Here is a 17,361-nt window from a genome sequence, read left to right as displayed (position 1 = left end):
TGGCTGAGTCCTTACATGCCATGGAGGTGGGGGTCAAGAGGCTCGGAGTCAGGAGGTATCATGGGGTTCTCCCTGTCTACCTGGGGCAGGGATCACGGGGCTGTTTGTTCCCTTAACATCAGACAATGATCCACCCAAAACCTGGCATCATCTGGTTCTCCTCACCTTCAACCTAGACACTGACTTTTAAGATGTTCCAACTGGTGTGAGCAGCTAAGGGGTGAAGAGCTGTGAGCGGGGGCCAAGCGGCCCGCAACTCTGCAGCTCTTGGTAGGACATTTTGGGAAGGCCAGGGATGGGTCAGCTGGGGCTTGTGAGGACCGCCAGGACAAAGGCTTTCAAAAGCTGCACGGCCAATTTTACAGCTGCATCACTACCGTCCAGGCCTGGCCTTGGTGCGTGTTTGTTGACATAGTCCCGATGCTCCTTTGGGATGTCTCACAAGACAAAAGGGGCCTTACAGACTAAGTGAGGGAATCCATGTTCACTAAAGAAATGACTTAATAAGAAGTAAAGGCAGCCCTGAGGCTAATTGCCAGAAACAGTGCCATGGCCGTCACTTACCCCAGCCCAGGATGCCCAAGCCGTTCACCATGGTGATATGGGAATCTGTTCCCACCACGCTGTCTGGGAAGAATAAATTCTCTCCTTCAAACACCACTCTCGACAAATACTCCAAATTCACTTGATGAGCCATTCCAGTTCCAGGGGGGATTAGAGTCACATTCTTAAAAACTTTTGAACTCCACTATATTGTTTACAAATAAAAAATGAAAATGTTAGTTCCTATTTATACCAATTTGTGATTGTTTCATAATCATGCATAAATGAGCATTTAAAATACTGGAATTAATGCCCTAAGGTCTATGAAAGACAACAAAATATGAAAATTTACAAAATAAGTTTTAGAAAAAAAATAACTTCAAACAGATCACTAAAAAAAGCAAACATTTTTTAATATTTCTGCTGTTTGAAATCTATTGTTACTCTGCAAGTCTCCATATAAGAATTTAAATTCCTCCAACGATTTATATACCTTGAAAAATTGTAGCCTCTCTCGATTTCGGCCAAATTCTACCTCTTGGTTTTTTAACACTGTTTCAGGCCTAAAAAAGAAAATTTACTGATTACACATTGTCATACACAACCCATAAATCCATAGACTTTACTAGACTTCTCAGAATCAGATGATTTTATTTTCCTACCACAAAGAAACATTCTCCTTAAGCCAGACAAGGGCGATTTTGTTGCTTTGCAATATCAAATGAAATAGCAAATGTTAAATCCTTTAGCAAATCTACATAAATATTAGCTATTATTGTTATTTGCTCATGTTCTTGCTAGGCCCTCAAAACATAACACTGGGAGAAATTTGGGAAAATCAACCTTTATCTGTTTGTTGTTTTAGATGAAACCAATAAAAAAACATGCAAGTCTTTGGTGGGCTTTGCTTTAGAAAGAAATCAACCAATCAATAAACAAACACTTATTTAATACCTATTACGTGTCACTACATCTTCAACCACTTGAACAGGAGTGAAGAAATGGGCTCATCCAAAATGGTTTCTCCTGCTGCTTCTCTATCAGTTTTTATGCCACAGGAATTTACAAATATACTTCAAATAATCATTTCACAGTAACACCAATAAACATATTAGAACTAAATCCTGCCATAAAATCTAGCTGGAATAATACTTAGCCCTAGATAGTGTGTGAATCCCTGGACCTCCAATTAATGATTCCATTATAGTATTTTCACAGAATCAATATAATGACTTCGGGTAGGAAATGCCTGTCTTTTAAATAGTCTAAATAGCATGTTATATAAAAGTGCTAACTTCTCAAGTCCTAACAAAGTAATTGTTAGAAACCATTTTCTTCCCCAGTACTATCATCACTGTAAATATTTTATTTAATGATTATTATTTGAAGTTATTTCAATCAAGATGAGATTAGAAAAAAAATGTATTTTTAGTTGCCAGCAAATAATTAACTGGTGACTTAATGATAAACTATATAATTAAGGTTACAAAAACCATTCTCAAGGCAGCAGCAGTTTTTAACAGTCTTTTCCCAACCCGGATTCTTTAAACAATGCATCGACCAGTAATCACTTGAACCCACACAAGTTTTCAGTATTTCTGGAGCAGTTTCTCTAAGACTACTGAAGAGACTTGTAGGGAATAGACAATCTTCCCAGATACTCAAATTTACAGTGTTTTACTCTGTAATCAATGTGTGAATGAAATTTTATTTCTTTAAAATAGGCAAAAGTGACTATATGTGGTAAATTCATATTATCATTTTCTTACTATTTGTTTGATTCTATCAATCATCTATATCATACAAATTCATTAACATAAAAAGGGCTGAAATCGAAGAATATCTTGGAGCATTCACGCTATATTAATTAACATGGTAATTCCTCTTCCCCCCAAGATAAAGAAAATAGAGATAGTTAGAAAATTTTTATTCCAAAGTGAAATTGTAAAAAAAAAAAAATTATTGTGGCTGACTTCTTATATTCATGAATATATAAGTGATACTACCCTTGCTTTCATGGAACAGTAAGAAAAATATAGCATTTAAAAATAGCAAGCAATTCTCTTCTCATTACTAGAAAAAGATTTCATATTTTACCAGCTTGAAGAGAATGAATTTAGAGTATTAGCAAAAAAAGATTTTAGATTAACTTCTATATAGGAAGACATGTTAAATTTCAAAGTTGACTGCCACCTATCAGTCAGAATGATGGAGGAGCAATTTATGGGGTTAGAATGATGGAATTTTTAGTACCCTAAAAATTATTTCCCATGAGAACACAAACCAAAATACTTATAATCAAATGTCTGGAAAGCTAAGCCCAAGGAGGATCTCGAGGATGGTGTCCCAGTCCTGAAGCTGGTTTCTAATCCCAGCCCTAGCACCTACTCCTAGGGACCCTGGTCAACTTGATTACTTTGTTGCCACTTAGTTTTCTCATCTAACACAATGGTTTCTGAAGAAAATGTTTTCTAAAACCAAAGTCCTCTGTCGATGTCCTTGATGGAAGCAAGCTTCCACAATTAAAGCAGAAACTGCTGCAGCAGCCCACCAGCTCCCAGTGATTGCCCACAAAAAGGAACATCTATTTTCTGCAGTAAATAACAGTTCTTACAATTACTCTAATTTACAAACTCAATTTACACAAAATGTTTCTTCCAAATTGAGCTCATGCTCACTTCCTGTCTAGAGGGCAATAAGCCATTTCAGTGAGCACATACAAGTTATTAAAAAATTCCGGAGCTGGTAGGCCCTTGGAGTTATTCTCATGTAAAAAATGGGGGAGCTACATCTCTAAGAGTGTAAGTAGAGGGCCCAGGATCAGCCAGTTGGTTTTTTTCCCACCAAAGCATAGTCCCTCCAAATGGATTCTCTAGCTCGCCAACACTATGGCAGCCCAAATTCATTCATATGGCTTGCTTAAAAACTGGAAAAGCAAAGAACTGAATGCTTCCTATGTCTGAGAATGGAGTACAGACCATTTCCTGGTTGCCTGGACCTCTGGTCCAATCTGGCAAGACCAGTTGGCAAATACCCTGAAGTTCCCTAACTCCAGGTTGATAGCATCCCTCTCAGACTAGCTAGAATCTTTTTCTGAACTCCACTGTTTAGGGAAAGTTAATTTTTCACTAAAATTTACATATAGTTTCCAAGTTCTTCAATTATCTTTCCTTAAACATGGGCTAGGGATGGGGAGTGAAACAGTTTGCTTCAGTAAAAATCCATAGAATAAATTTCCTTAGAGTTTTAAGTAGTTAACATTGGTTACAAATTTAACTACTTTAATAACAATCAGTTTCCTTGACTCTTTAAACTGTCATCACCAAGAAAAATAAAAATGTTATTGGAAGGTCATTTCAAATATGCAAGATCACTTAATACTATCATCAATGCAGACTAGTAACCTTAATGTTAATTGTATTTTGCTTTGGGAGAAAAAAAAGATATAATTTCAACTGGGAAAAAAAATAATATAGCACTAGTAAATGCCAGTGAGAATCGGTTCATACTCAGGCACTGGTTGTAAATGAAAAGGACACAGGATAGGCGTGTTCTCAATCTGCGCAGAAAATTTTCCTGAGTTGCGGCCCAGTTCTCCACCATCACACGGCCCTCGGCAAGCAGTTTGACCTCTGCAAGAGACTTTTCGAGGCTGGACTTTAAGTGGAGAAAGTTTGCCTGTTGTTTTCTGCAGCTCACCACCTCCAGGATTTGGAGCATTCTGTATTGCACTGTTATTCCAAAAAGAAAAAGAATTCTATAAAGAGAGATCATTATAAAAGTGGAATAAGCTTGCCAAAATAAAAGACATGCAGTTTAAGAAAAAGACTTCAAAATGGATTCAGGAACTTTTCTGAAGGGAAATGAAGATATTATAAATAAAAAACCCAACATAAAATAAGCAAAGTCCTGACTACAAGAAACAAACAAGGATTTGATATATAAAATGGAATTACATTTCTAAATAAGCACCCAAATGAAATCATGATTTTCAAGTTATATTCTATTATGTTTAAATAATAAAGTATTTTTTAAATTCTAGAACTGGCCTTTTTCTTATTAAATAATACCAATTTTAAAGCCAGTTCCTTAGCCCTTGCTTTAATCTAGTTTGTAGGATAATAATCTCTCTCATGGTTATATGAATCTGTTGTTCAGGACAACAGAGATAAACTCTGAATAGACAATCCTTTATCTATCACTTCCAGTTATATGTATATGATCCATAACAAGAACTTTGGAAGAAAAAGAAAATTATAAATAAATTTCTGAGTTTACTTTGACAAGGTAGTTTCCTTAAAAGCTTAATATACATATTCTTATTAAAAGTCAATAGCAATATTCAAACTTGAAATACAGGATAAACACTAACAAAATTTTTATCAGAATAAAAATTCATCAGCCTACCAACTTTACTCCTTTTCTTTCAAACAACATATAACTAAAAGAAAGCAAAACCTTTCACCACACAATATAAACAGTTTATTTCTCAGAAAGTGGATAACTAGTTATTTGCAAGGTTGTTTTAATGACCACAGCTTTAGATAAATACCATTTGCTGAAGTCAATTTGCAAAGAATGGTCAACAGTGAGATCTGTAGGGCAGGCAGGATGGACATTCTTAGGATCTCCCCCAAGAGTCTTCACTGCTTCTCTCATAGCAGCAAAATCCACCATTGCTGGTATCCCCCTTTAAAAAAAAAAAAAAAAGATCAAGTCTTCAACTATAGTTAAAATGAATAAAATTCTCAAGAGGAAAATAAAACAATAAGACAGTACAAATTATCAAGCAAAATATCCTGTTATGCATGAATAAAAATCTTTAAAATGTGTCTGTTCTTATATTTTTAGCTTTAAAGTATCTCTTTATTGGGCATTCATTTTGAATCAAAGATCACTGGTTATACAAAGAGATTTTTTGCTTGGTTCCATCACATAGTACTGCGCGCACAAGATTTAGAAGGAGAAGACCTGGGTTTAAATCACAGTTCTGCATCATATAACCTTAAACAAATTACTTACCCTCCATCTCATCCATCTAACCAGGGGCTGGAAATAGATGTCCCTTCCAGTTAGAATTCTAGTCTGTAAATTGTAGTTTTTCACATTTCAGGATACAAGTCAAACCTCTCACACATCGAAGGCTGGCACTGCCCCCTACACCTCATCCCATTCCTATCTTCCAGTGCCTCAGTACCCAATGCCTCCAGAGTTGTTCAGTCAATGACTGTGATATGACATCTCTCATCCCAAATTTCAAAATTATCTCAGAACTCCCAATATTAAAATGTTCTATTCCCTCTAAAATTATATAGGAGAGGGGGCAGGTGATGCAGGGGAGAAAGCACTGGTCCTGGATCAGGAAGACCTGGATTCAAATTCAGCTTCAGACATTTAACACTTACTAGCTGTGAGATGGGGCAAGTCCCTTAATCCCTGCTGCCTTTCAATAACAATAATGATAATGATTACAACAAACCACCATAATGTCATACAGAAGAAAGCTGCTGATGCATTAGAACAGATGCTATTTTCTGGGGCGGGGGAGGGGGATATTATACTTAAGGTCTCCCCCCCAGGAACCTCCAACATGTAAACTGTATGGGAAAGAACTGGGCTACCAAGTGACTCCCCTTGTCCCAGAAGAGGGAGCTGTTCCATGAAGCCTGTAAGTCAAAGTTTGTTTTGTTTTTTTGTTTTTGCTGCAGATTACCTCATAGTTAACAGTTCTACACATTACCTCGGCATCCTGATACTGTTAATGAATTTTGCAATGCTTTCATATTTCCATTCTCAACATGGTAGTACAGAGTATTTATGGCAAAATGTACGAGGAATAGAATAAAAATCTGACTTTAAAGAAATGTTTAAAGAAATGCAATCTTATTGTTTACAGGCCAAGATAAAGTAAGGAAAAAAGGTACATCAATGACCCTAAACAGAATACACTTTCATAATAAATATTAGTGAAGAGTATACAAACACTTACGTAAAATCTTGAAGGAGAACCCGGGCAGGGAGAAAGGGCACTTCAACATTGTTTTGTTTATTTTTCCAATCTAAAATATTCACAACATCTTCCTTTTTTACTACGAAGCCATCACAATTTCGAACAGCAGCTTCCAGCAGTACCCGTATGGAGTAAGGCAGAGCATCTGGGGTGAGAGAAAATCACTCAATTAGCTAAAAAGAGACTATCTTTGCTGTGTTTCTGTTTAGTTTTGTTTTAAAGTAAGAAACCCTGGAAAATATTATCACCCACAGCATGACTGTTTTACTAAAGGAAAATCTTTGTGGCCTCTCTAAAAAAGACACCCAAATTCAGCTTCCACAAAAGCCTGGGTTCTAAAGCTTTTAAATTTAATCCTTTTGTATTAAGCAACCTCATTAATTAAATTTAACTCATAGTTCTTAAAAAGCTTGGTTATCTGGTTTCTCAACCCACAACTGATTAAAAGTAACAATTCAAAAAGTGTTAATGCTAGAGCTTAAAAGGAAGCCTAATGAAACAACATGAAAATGAATGTAGAGAACCAAAAACAGAAAACCTTATTACTAAAGAATACAATTAATGATGTATAATACATGTTCATAACAATGGCACAAAACAGTTCTTTTAAAAAAAAATCAATTTTTACATTCAGCATTTTGTCAAAGAATAGTGTAAGTTATTATATTTTTTAAAAGATTAACTAACACCCCCAAATCGATCAAATTTTTAAAAAATTTTCTAAAGGATAAGCTTCAATTAGCTGACCAAATTATTTAGGTGGAACACCTAGCACTAGCAATCCAAGAAATGTTACTATAAGTTTCACTGTTGTCAAAAATGAGCTCAAATTTGGGGTAGCTAGATGGCGCAGTGGGTAGAGCACCAGCCCTGAAGTCAGGAGGACCCGAGTTCAAATCTGGCCTCAGACACTTAACATTTCCTAGCTGTGCAACCCTGAACCTCAGGGGGAAAAAAAACAAAACTCAAATTCGATTTATTTTTATAGTAGATTTTGCTATTTCCCCTTAAATCTCAATCTGTGTATAAATTTTAATAAGGATTTTAGGGAAACCCTGACGGAAGCCAGACACTCAGTACTCTAGGAAAAAAAAACCCTAAGAGTATATTTTGAGCACAGATGAGGTAAAAGAATTAGAATAAATTATTATATTTAAACAAAAAACAAAGAAGGGAATATATAAAACAGCATAGCTCTTCCTCTTTAGGTTTTTGAAGCATACAGAAAGATACGATGCTTTTAAGTTGAGATATCTTCATTGAGAAAGAACTTTAATTACAATATGCTAATGAGGGAGTTTAATACTAAAGCTTATTAAATGGACTAATGCTGCAACCTTATTTCATTTCTCAATACAGTCAATGCTAAAGGTCTGATTGTAATGAATATTGTAAAATACTGCCTTTAAACTTTCTTTTCCCTCTGCTCTCCCAGTTTTCTTCCATGTCATTTTTTTTTTTCAATTTCCTGTCTTCTATCAACCTCAGAAGTATTCTTTTAGCCCTTTCTCAAATTCCCTTCCTCATTCCTTTCAATATTTGGTTCCAACTCCCAGCTGACTGTCAAGTCAAAGACTCAAGATTAATCAAGGAAATTCAAGGCCAATCTACATAGGAAGATGCTGCCATGTTCTCAAGCAAGACTTTAGCATGTTTGATTTTCAGGGAAGGATGGCTATCTAGAAAACAATGACGTCAAATGATGTCATTTTACTCCCAGGTTGCCCTTCCTTTCTTTACTCCCCTCAAACCTGTACTAAAAAAAAAAAAAAAAAATCAAAAGAAAGAGGTAAGGACAGTCAAAGTTCTTATCACCTCCCTTATTATCACAAGAATAACTGGTATCCATGAGGAATTTTAAAGCCCTTGAATATCTACTTATTACTGGGAAGTAGATGTTAAAGGTAATATTATCTCATCGTATATGAAAACTGGCTCAAAAAACTTAAGAAGTGTCAAAAGTAAATGCTTCCAGCTTGCAAGTACTGGAAACTAAGATTTGCATCCAGATCTCTCCTTGACTCAAAGTCCAGCCTCTCCCCCATGTCACAGGCTTTCATCCTTCTTTTCCACATAATATTTCAAACCAGGATACAGACACATGACACATCATCATGGCTGATGACTGAAAGAGCATGGGCTTACGTCTGAGCTACAGTTCTGCCTAATGAGAGCTAATGTTCCATCTCAGGCAAGTAAGTCATTTCATCAGTTCTGATGTGTATCCCCTTCTGAAAGGAGGTTCCAAAATAGTGTGCTGAGGGGCCAGACTCTCAGCTGCAAAATTCCCAAGTTCAAACCAAATTAAAGTGCAATGAAAAAAACATTTTAACAAAATAAATATAGAACACAAATACCATTCATTTATGATTTTTAAAGTCAGTGGTGTACAATTTTTTCCAATTTAACTTTACATGGATTTTCTAATTTAGAAAAAAGTCAGAGCAATAATTCACTTTTACATGATGGTTTTCAGCTTACAGTTTTTTTTTTTTTTTTTTTAAAGCAACCAATCTGTGAGGCCAATGGTGCTAAGGATTCCTAGTCTTACTAATCCCCACTTCTTTTTTTTTTAATAATTTTTTATTGATAGAATGCATGCCAGGGTAATTTTTTACAGCATTATCCCTTGCATTCACTTCTGTTCCGATTTTTCCCCTCCCTCCCTCCACCCCCTCCCCCAGATGGCAAGAGTCCTTTACATGTTGAATGGGTTGCAGTATATCCTAGATACAATATATGTGTGCAGAACCAAACAGTTTTCTTGTTGCCCAGGGAGAATTGAATTCAGAAGGTATAAATAAACCGGGAAGAAAAACATAAATGCAAGCAGTTTCTATTCATTTCCAGTGTTCTTTCTCTGGGTGTAGCTGCTTCTGTCCATCTTTGATCAATTAAGGCTCTCTTTATCAAAGAGGTCCACTTCCATCAGAATACATCCTCAAACAGTATCGTTGTTGAGGTATATAATGATCTCCTGGTTCTGCTCATTTCACTCAGCATCAGTTCATGTAAGTCTCGCCAGTCCTTTCTGTATTCATCCTGCTGGTTGTTCCTTACAGAACAATAATATTCCATAATGTTCATATACCACAATTTACTCAACCATTCTCCAATTGATGGACATCCTTTCATTTTCCAGCTTACTAATCCCCACTTCTAACCAAGGTTTTCTTCTGTCCATTCAATCCAGGTTTCTCTTGGCTGCCCTATTCTTTCTTCACACTTATCTAATTTCCATGCCACATACTGTTTCCCTCATTCACCTCTCCTTTTCTTCATGCTATTTCATAGCAAGGTCTAATAAAGCCTTCCTTACAGTTTAGCTTTGTATTTGGAAATTTTCTTCTCCTTGAAAGCTTCTAAATAATCTTTTTGTCTTTATCTAATATAAACTCTATTACAGAAACTACAATTCCAATTAGAAAAGCTAAAATTCTGCACTTTGATCATTTTAATCATAACTGGTTTTTATAAAAATTATTTACTCTATTTGTAAAAAAAAATTATATATTTACATTTTATAAGTTTTGTTGATACCTTGTTTTTCTGACATTAATTTCTAGATACAGACTCCCCATCCCATGCTATACCAAATTGAAAGTTCCCTTGTAATTAAGAAAAACTGAGCTAACCACACAATGATAAAATGCAATATTTTGTGAGAGTCCATCTTTTTCATTGTGGTTTTGGGCAGGTAAACTAAACCATCACCTCTTACATTTTTTAATATGCCTTGGTACCTTTTTAGGGGATATGAACACACTTACTGATTGATGAATTTATTTAATATCGACTTAGCTTTAATAGACTAATATTTAGATTAAATGTAATATATAGATACTTGTCCACTGGCAGGTAAGTCACATATCCAGAGTCAAACAAATCTGATACAAATTCAAAATCATTTGCTAACATTCAAAAGCTTTTGAGTCATTGCTCTGGATTTCTGCAATAGATAATTATTGAGTATGTTGCCATGTCTGTTGGTTTTCAATGACACTGAATAATCTCAGGAATGTGCAAAGACAGACTGTCAATGGGCACATCTTCACATAACTGCAAGAGACAAGCTTTTAACATAGAGAAGAATCAAATGGCTCAAATGATACTCATTTATTTCAATACATACACAGTTTTAAAATACCTGTGAGATTAGACAATTTTGGTTTAAAAAAAAAAAAAACCTAAAAAACCAACCTAGCTTTCATACTGAGTTCAGTTGCTCCTGTACAGGGGAATCAAGTCTTTTGTGTTTCCAATCAATTAGAATATTTTGAAAGAAAGCCGTTCTTCCACTTTCTGGCACAAATTAAATTGTTCATAGCAAAGCAGAAAAAATAAAAAAATTCAGAAATGTGATGCTATAGACTTTTTGTCTGAAATTTGCTAGTGTCCCTTCACTAAAGTAAAGATTATGATGATGAAAATGATACACAAATCAGTACAATTAAGAGTGCAAGATGTGATCCTATTTGTTGGGTGCAGCACTTTACAAATGAATCATGTTAAAATGACAGCACTGAGCAAAGATCACAGATGTGGAGCTGAAAGGAACCTTAGAACAACTTCTTCAATTTACAGCTGAGGAAACCAAGACCCAGGACAGCCTTGTCTGAGACCCCTGACAAGCGAACCCTTTCTTTGATGCTCTCTCTAAATGGGAGATCTTATAAAATGCCTCAATATTTAAATGCTCTCATAAAGTACAAGAATCCCTATGCCAGGATGATGCAGCATTCCTGTCAGCCAGGGGATTTAAATCCAATATAACCTCCAGACAAATCACACAAACAATTCTGTTAATTTAGTTAATCACAAAGAACAAAGGGGAGGGGCATCCCTCGGTGGCCACCTGCCAATGCACCAGAAATCAGGCCGGAACCGTCTACTTGTCTCCTCTGGCTCCACACAAACCCAGACATGGAAATCCTCCCCCTGCCAGGATCTTCTGTCCCTTGCCTAGGAAACTACTCGGTCTCCTGTGACCCAATTAGCTTCACTGAGTTTTGTGACCACAGATGATACCTGGAACCCCTGCCAGGAGCCCTGCAAATGTGATCTAGGGGGGTTAAGGAAAGGAATGGGGACATCATCCCCAAACCATGACCCACTAGGGAAAAAGTCTTCAATTAACAGGCACTTATTAAGTGCTTACTGTGTACAATGGATTATGCTAGGCACTAGGAAAATGATACAAATACCAGATAACTATCAGAGAAAACAATGGCTACAGGTGAGAGGAAGGGCAGGGAGGCTTCCAGGGAGGAGGTGGCATCTGAATCCGGCTTTGAAAGACACAGAGAAATGGGGGGAGGGGTCATGAGGAGTCAGTAGTGTCACCTTCATACAGAAAGCACCAAAGGACAAAATGTTAAAATACTTGTCACTGAAAATTCAAAAAACCAAAAATATTCATCTAATAACACAACCTCCCTATGGGCCCATTCAAACTTCAAAAATGGCACCCGAATATCAAGCAAGAGAGCCCTCGGTGCCTACCCATGGCCCCCACAGCGCATTCAAGCCCCAGACCCCGGGGAGACATTACCATACTTGGTGCCTCCGAGCTTGGGGAGGTTGAAGAACTGGCCGGCTGGGCTCTCGGGCAGGGCTTCAAGAAAGTCCTCAAAGGCGCTTCCTGGGGAAAAATCACCAACACCACACAGGCCGTTACCTCCGGCGGTCAGCGCCTGCAGCTCTACAAACGTCTGGGCCCTTACTGCCCGCCTGGCCCGGAGCTGGACGGAGACCCGTGCTGGGGGACCTCCTCCCTCCTGAGCTCAGGTGGCCAGCTCTGGGGCGCCAGATCTGCCATCACTGCACCCAGGCCGTGAGCGCAGCCTCTGTGACCCCCGCAGACCAGCTGGGGCCACCCCCAGGGCAGTACCGCTGACCATCAGGACAGAGCTCCGGCAGACAGCCCCTGGGCCCCCCATGCACCGGGGTCCCACACCCAGACCCAGCGCAGAGACGCTCCCCAGGACAGAGCGGTCCTCCGATGCCTCATGGGGCCCCCAATCCACCACCAAGGGGTCCCACACTCAGGCTGTGTGCCTGGCCCACTTCGCCCCCAGGACGCACCACCTGCCCCAGGCCTCCGCACCTTTCTCCAGACCCCTGCAGAGGATGCTCCCCCGACCAGAATGAGCCTGATCCCCCAGGCCAGAGCTCGGTGCTCCGGACTACCCATGGAGCCCCCCACCGCTGGGTCAGTCCAGGGCTGAGGCTCACGGGAGCACTTAAGGCAAACCCTTCCTTTAGATCCACAAACATTAGACGCTTACTCCATGCACGACCCCGCCTTTGTGGGGGAGCTAACGGGTACCAGAGAAACATAAAGGCCTTTCTGGGGGAAGCCGCAAGGACTTAATGAATGCTGAGGGGCAGAGGGGTGGGCTGTTTCTGGCCCACCCCCTCCGCAGCAGTCGGTGCTCAAGTAGTGTGTGTGAGACTGAGGATCAAAATGAAGGGACGGTTTTTTTGAGTGGTTGGAAGGAGAGAGAGAGAGGAAGCTGTCATATGGTGGCAATTCAGTCTTGGAACCTGCATTTATTAATCGACTACTGTGTGCAGGGACAAGTGGCCCAGGAAGGCTCACGCTCCAAGGAGGAGCAACAAGCAGGTCAGAGGAATGGGGAGGAGAGAGCAGAGCTGTCAGCCTCAGTTTCCCCATATGTCCAATGGGCTAAGGATGGCGAGATGCTCCTGGTGCCCAAGGCCCAAAATAAAGGAGGGCCCAAACACGGGCTGCGGGAGTGATGGAAGGTCGCTCCTCTCTGTGCGCTCCCTCTTCCCCCCTCTACCCCCTTCCCCCCAGAGCTGGTCCAAGAACTGGGCAAACCCTCGGAGCTGTCTAAATACTTGGAGGGGGAGGGGCGGGGAAGGCCGGAGCCGGAGCTTGCGCGGTGACCTATGTGCCGCCCGAAGGCAGGGCCCGAGTTACCTCCCCGAGGGTCCTTGGCCCGGGGAGGAAGAGTCGGGCCCAGCGCGGCCTGTGAGGCCCCGGGGCCCGGAGGCGGAGATGACTCCGGCCCTGGCCCGGCTCGCAGAGGGGAGCGCGGCCCGAGGCCAGGGCCCGGGGGCGGCTCGAGGCGGGGCCCGCGCCGGGCAGGACCTGCCGGAGGATGCGGGGCTGGGGCTGGGGCCGGGGCCGGCGCGGACTGACCTGCACTGGGGGTGTCCATCGCCGGCGACCATATTCTCCCTGCGGGGAGGGGAAGCGAGCGGAGCTGGGGGGAGGGGGGATCCCGGAGGGTAGGGGGAGGGCCGCGCAAACACCGCGAGAGCTGCCGCCACGGCCACAGCCACGGCCACGGCCCCCTCGCGCTCCCCCCTGCGCTCGGCTCCCGCGAGACTCTCCAGAGGTGGGAACAAAGAAAGAGAAGCGAGCGGGCGAGCGAAGTAGGAGGGGAAAGCTCGCGAGAAGTGCCGCGGCTGTAATCTCGCGAGCGATCAAAGAGACTGGGAAAGAGCATGCGCTCTTTCGAGGAAGCGTGGCTCCGGGAGCGACCCGTAGCGGAATCCCTCCCCGGCGGCGCCGAAGGCGGTGCCCCGTAAGGGCGGGCTGATTGCCATCCCCTCAGGGGCCGCTAGGGGCGTTGCCGCCTGAGGCCCCGCCTCTTTTACAGCTGGGGCAATGGTGGCCTTGAGAGGCGGGGCGGTAACGGGACTCCAACTCATCCCCCAAGCTCCCTTCGGAGACCGAAGGCTAGCCCTTATTAAGCGCCTCCTGTGTGCCAGGCCCCGTGCTAAGTGCTGGGAAAACATAGAGACAACCCCCGAACTGTGGCTGTTCTCGGGAAAACCCTGTCTAAGGGGGGACGGGAGGACTCGCGGACCCCATGGTGGCCCGGGGGAGGGGTACAGTGCAGGCCTTGGCCCCGTGCAGGTTAAGGTTCGGGCTCGGGAGGCGCAGCTGACTGCGCGGTGTTGCTAGCTTAGGAAGGGCCTTCATATCCGTCAGAGAGTCTTCGTTTCGGTCTTGGAGACAGTGGGAGCCAGGACCCAAGGGGAGTATCGGCTCCGATAACTGAGTGGGGGCTGGCTCGAAGAAGGAGGGCGGGGTGGCGTCTCTAGTTCCGGAGAGAAAGGATGACTGAGCAGGGGTCCGAGAACCAGATAAACCCCACCCATTGGCTCTTGCGCCCGGCTCACGTTAGATGAGCTCAATGCTGCATCCTGGTGAAATAGCGGAGAGACCCTCCCCCAAATCTGAGCCTGCTTTGTGCATGCTGTCCTGGGGGGAAGGTTCCTCCCGTGGGTGGGAAGTGCCCCGAGTGGAGGGAAATGTGCGCCTAGAACCAGTTCTTCATTTCAGCAAGGAAAACGCCAGCCACCGGGAGAATCGGGGAAACGTGTAGACAGGCCACAGAATCTCTGCACACACCGGCGTTGGGCCACTCGAGATGGGAAGTCATCCCACCACCCTGAGCTAGTGAACTAGCTATTCTATCCGAGGAGGAGGGAGGCGGATTTCTAGGGTTAGAACTGTGTTTCCATGGTATCCATTGGAAAGCTGCCTGGGAGCGTCTGGGAATCCCGAGACCCGATCGGGAGGCGGCTGGGAGTGATACCTTGGACAGCTTCCTTCTCCTTCATATAGAAGTCTCTAGCCTCCGCACAGTTCTGGTCCCCTTCCTTTGAACATGTTCCATCTTTCCTGATTCCTGCTGTGGTCATGGTACCACTCTACCTTTCCTGGGTCACAGAATCCTACTTGTGTTGCTTTCCTGAATATCATATCCCAAGCCCTCAGCTTCTTGACCATGAAAGTTGCTTGACTGTGGTTTCATGATATTCGAATAGTTTTGTTTCTAGCTGCTTGAAATATTTTCTCCTTGTCCTGGGAGCTCTGGAATTGGGCTATGATATTCCTAGAATATCTTTTGAATATGTTCTACCTTTCCTAATCCCTGCTGTGGTACCATGACCAAGTTGGTGGACCATCTTATGGACACTGCCTCTCATTGAAGCCTAAAATGGAAATTTTTTTTGTCCCTACTATTAATGTATGAGCTTCCTCTGCCCGTCAGTCAAAACTGACTTTCCTCTACCCCGATAGAAAAGCAAAAAACACCTAAATTGAACTTCTGATTATATAATTTATCTAGTAACACCATAAGATCGACCACTAGATGGTGAACTTTTATGGCTACAGCAACTAACAAAACCATCTGTTTAGCATGAAATGTCTGCAATCTGCATTGATTTTTATTGGCTGGAATAGATCTTTGGAGAAGTTTGAAAGGATGTGGATACAAAAATGAAAAGACACGGTTGGAATATAGGTGATATGTGGAAGGGAGAGGAAATGCGTATTATTGAAATCACAGAACCAAAATGTGGCATTTATTTCATGTCATGAGATTTTTTTTTTTAGTCAACAGCTAAGCATTTGTAGTAAAAATTAATTTTTAGTAATAGGACAGTCAAGTAAAATGATACACAAATTCACTTCTGACCACTGCTTCTTAATCTTTCTTCCTGTTATCATCTTCCTTCCCCACCCTCTTTCTCCTACTCTTTTCCACTCATACTTCCTAGTTGGGTAAAATAGATTTTTACACCCAAGCCCTCAGCTTCTTTATCATGAAAGTTGCTTGACTGTGGTTTCATGATATTTAAAGTTTTTTTCCAAGCTGCTTGAAATATTTTCTCCTTGACTTGGGAGCTCTGGAATTTGACTATGATATTCCTAGAAGTTGTTGTTAAGGATTCTCTTTTAGGAGGTGATTGATGAATTCTTTCAATTTCTTAATTTGTCCTCTGGATCTAAGATATTGGAGATATTTCCTTAACTTCTTGAAATATATTTAGCCTCTTTAAAAAAAGTTTATTTTCAAAATATATGCATAGTTTTTAATCACTCTTTCAAAAACTTTGTTCCAAATGTTTTCCTCCCTCTCTTCCCCCTATCCCCTTACCCAGATGGTAAGTAATCCAATAATGGTTTAACATGCACTATTCCTCTATACCTATTTCCACAATTATCTTGCTGCACAAGAAAAATGGCATCAAAAAGGAAAAAAAAATGAGAAAAAAACAAGTAACAAAAAATGGAAATGCTATGTTGTGATGCACGTTCAGTCCCCATAGTCCTCTCTCTGGGTACAGATGGCTCTCTCTATCAGAAATACATTGAAACTGGCCTGAATCACCTTGCTGTTGAAAAGATCCTTGTCTGCCAGAATTGATCATTGCATAATCTTGTTATTGCTATGTACAATGATCATCTGGTTCTGCTCACTTTACTTAGCATCAGTTCATATAAGTCTCTCCAGATCTCTCTGAAATCAGCCTGCTGATCGTTTCTTATAGAACAATAATATTCTATAACATTCATATACTATAACTTATTCAGTCATTCTGTAATTGATGGGCATCCACTCAGTTTCCACAAAAAGGGCTACTACAAACATTTTTCTGCATATGTGAGTCCTTTTCCCTTTTTTTTTTTTTTTTGATCTATTTGGGATATAGGCCCAATAGAGATACTGCAGGATCAAAGAATATGCAGAATTCTGAAACATGGTTTTCAAATAGTTCGATAATTTTAACTATCTCTTTTCAATCTATTTTCCATGCCAGTTGGTTTTCCAATGAGATATTTCACATTTTATATTATTTCAGGCTTTTTACTTTATTTTATTAATGTCTCATGGAGTCACTAGTTTCCACTTGTCCAGTTCTGACTTTTAAGGAATTTGACCAACTGGCCAATTCTGCTTTTTAAATAGTTCTGTTCTTCAGTGATTTTCTGTGTCTCTTTTACCATTGATCAATTCTGGTTTTTTAGGTATTAAATA

The 17,361-nt window shown here is 41.0% G+C and overlaps 1 protein-coding gene across 1 annotated transcript in view; it reads right to left on the bottom strand.

Annotated features, from left to right (window-relative positions):
• IREB2 (iron responsive element binding protein 2) overlaps nt 1-13,924 on the bottom strand; it is a 35,056-nt gene extending 21,132 nt beyond the window's left edge. The window contains exons 1-7 of the mRNA XM_051982424.1: nt 13,722-13,924; nt 12,105-12,194; nt 6,533-6,698; nt 5,096-5,233; nt 4,053-4,274; nt 1,037-1,106; nt 565-748 (exon numbers count right to left, since the gene is read on the bottom strand). Coding sequence (XP_051838384.1) covers nt 565-748; nt 1,037-1,106; nt 4,053-4,274; nt 5,096-5,233; nt 6,533-6,698; nt 12,105-12,194; nt 13,722-13,740 — 889 coding nt within the window. The 5' untranslated portion in view covers nt 13,741-13,924. The remainder of the gene's footprint in view (nt 1-564; nt 749-1,036; nt 1,107-4,052; nt 4,275-5,095; nt 5,234-6,532; nt 6,699-12,104; nt 12,195-13,721) is intronic.
• Nucleotides 13,925-17,361: the final 3,437 nt, after the last annotated feature.

The sequence above is a fragment of the Antechinus flavipes genome, chromosome 2 (assembly GCF_016432865.1).
Source record: "Antechinus flavipes isolate AdamAnt ecotype Samford, QLD, Australia chromosome 2, AdamAnt_v2, whole genome shotgun sequence".
Taxonomy (NCBI): Eukaryota; Metazoa; Chordata; class Mammalia; order Dasyuromorphia; family Dasyuridae; genus Antechinus; species Antechinus flavipes.
The sequence above is the reverse complement of the archived record's forward strand: the minus strand, read 5'-3'. Positions and strand labels throughout refer to the sequence as shown.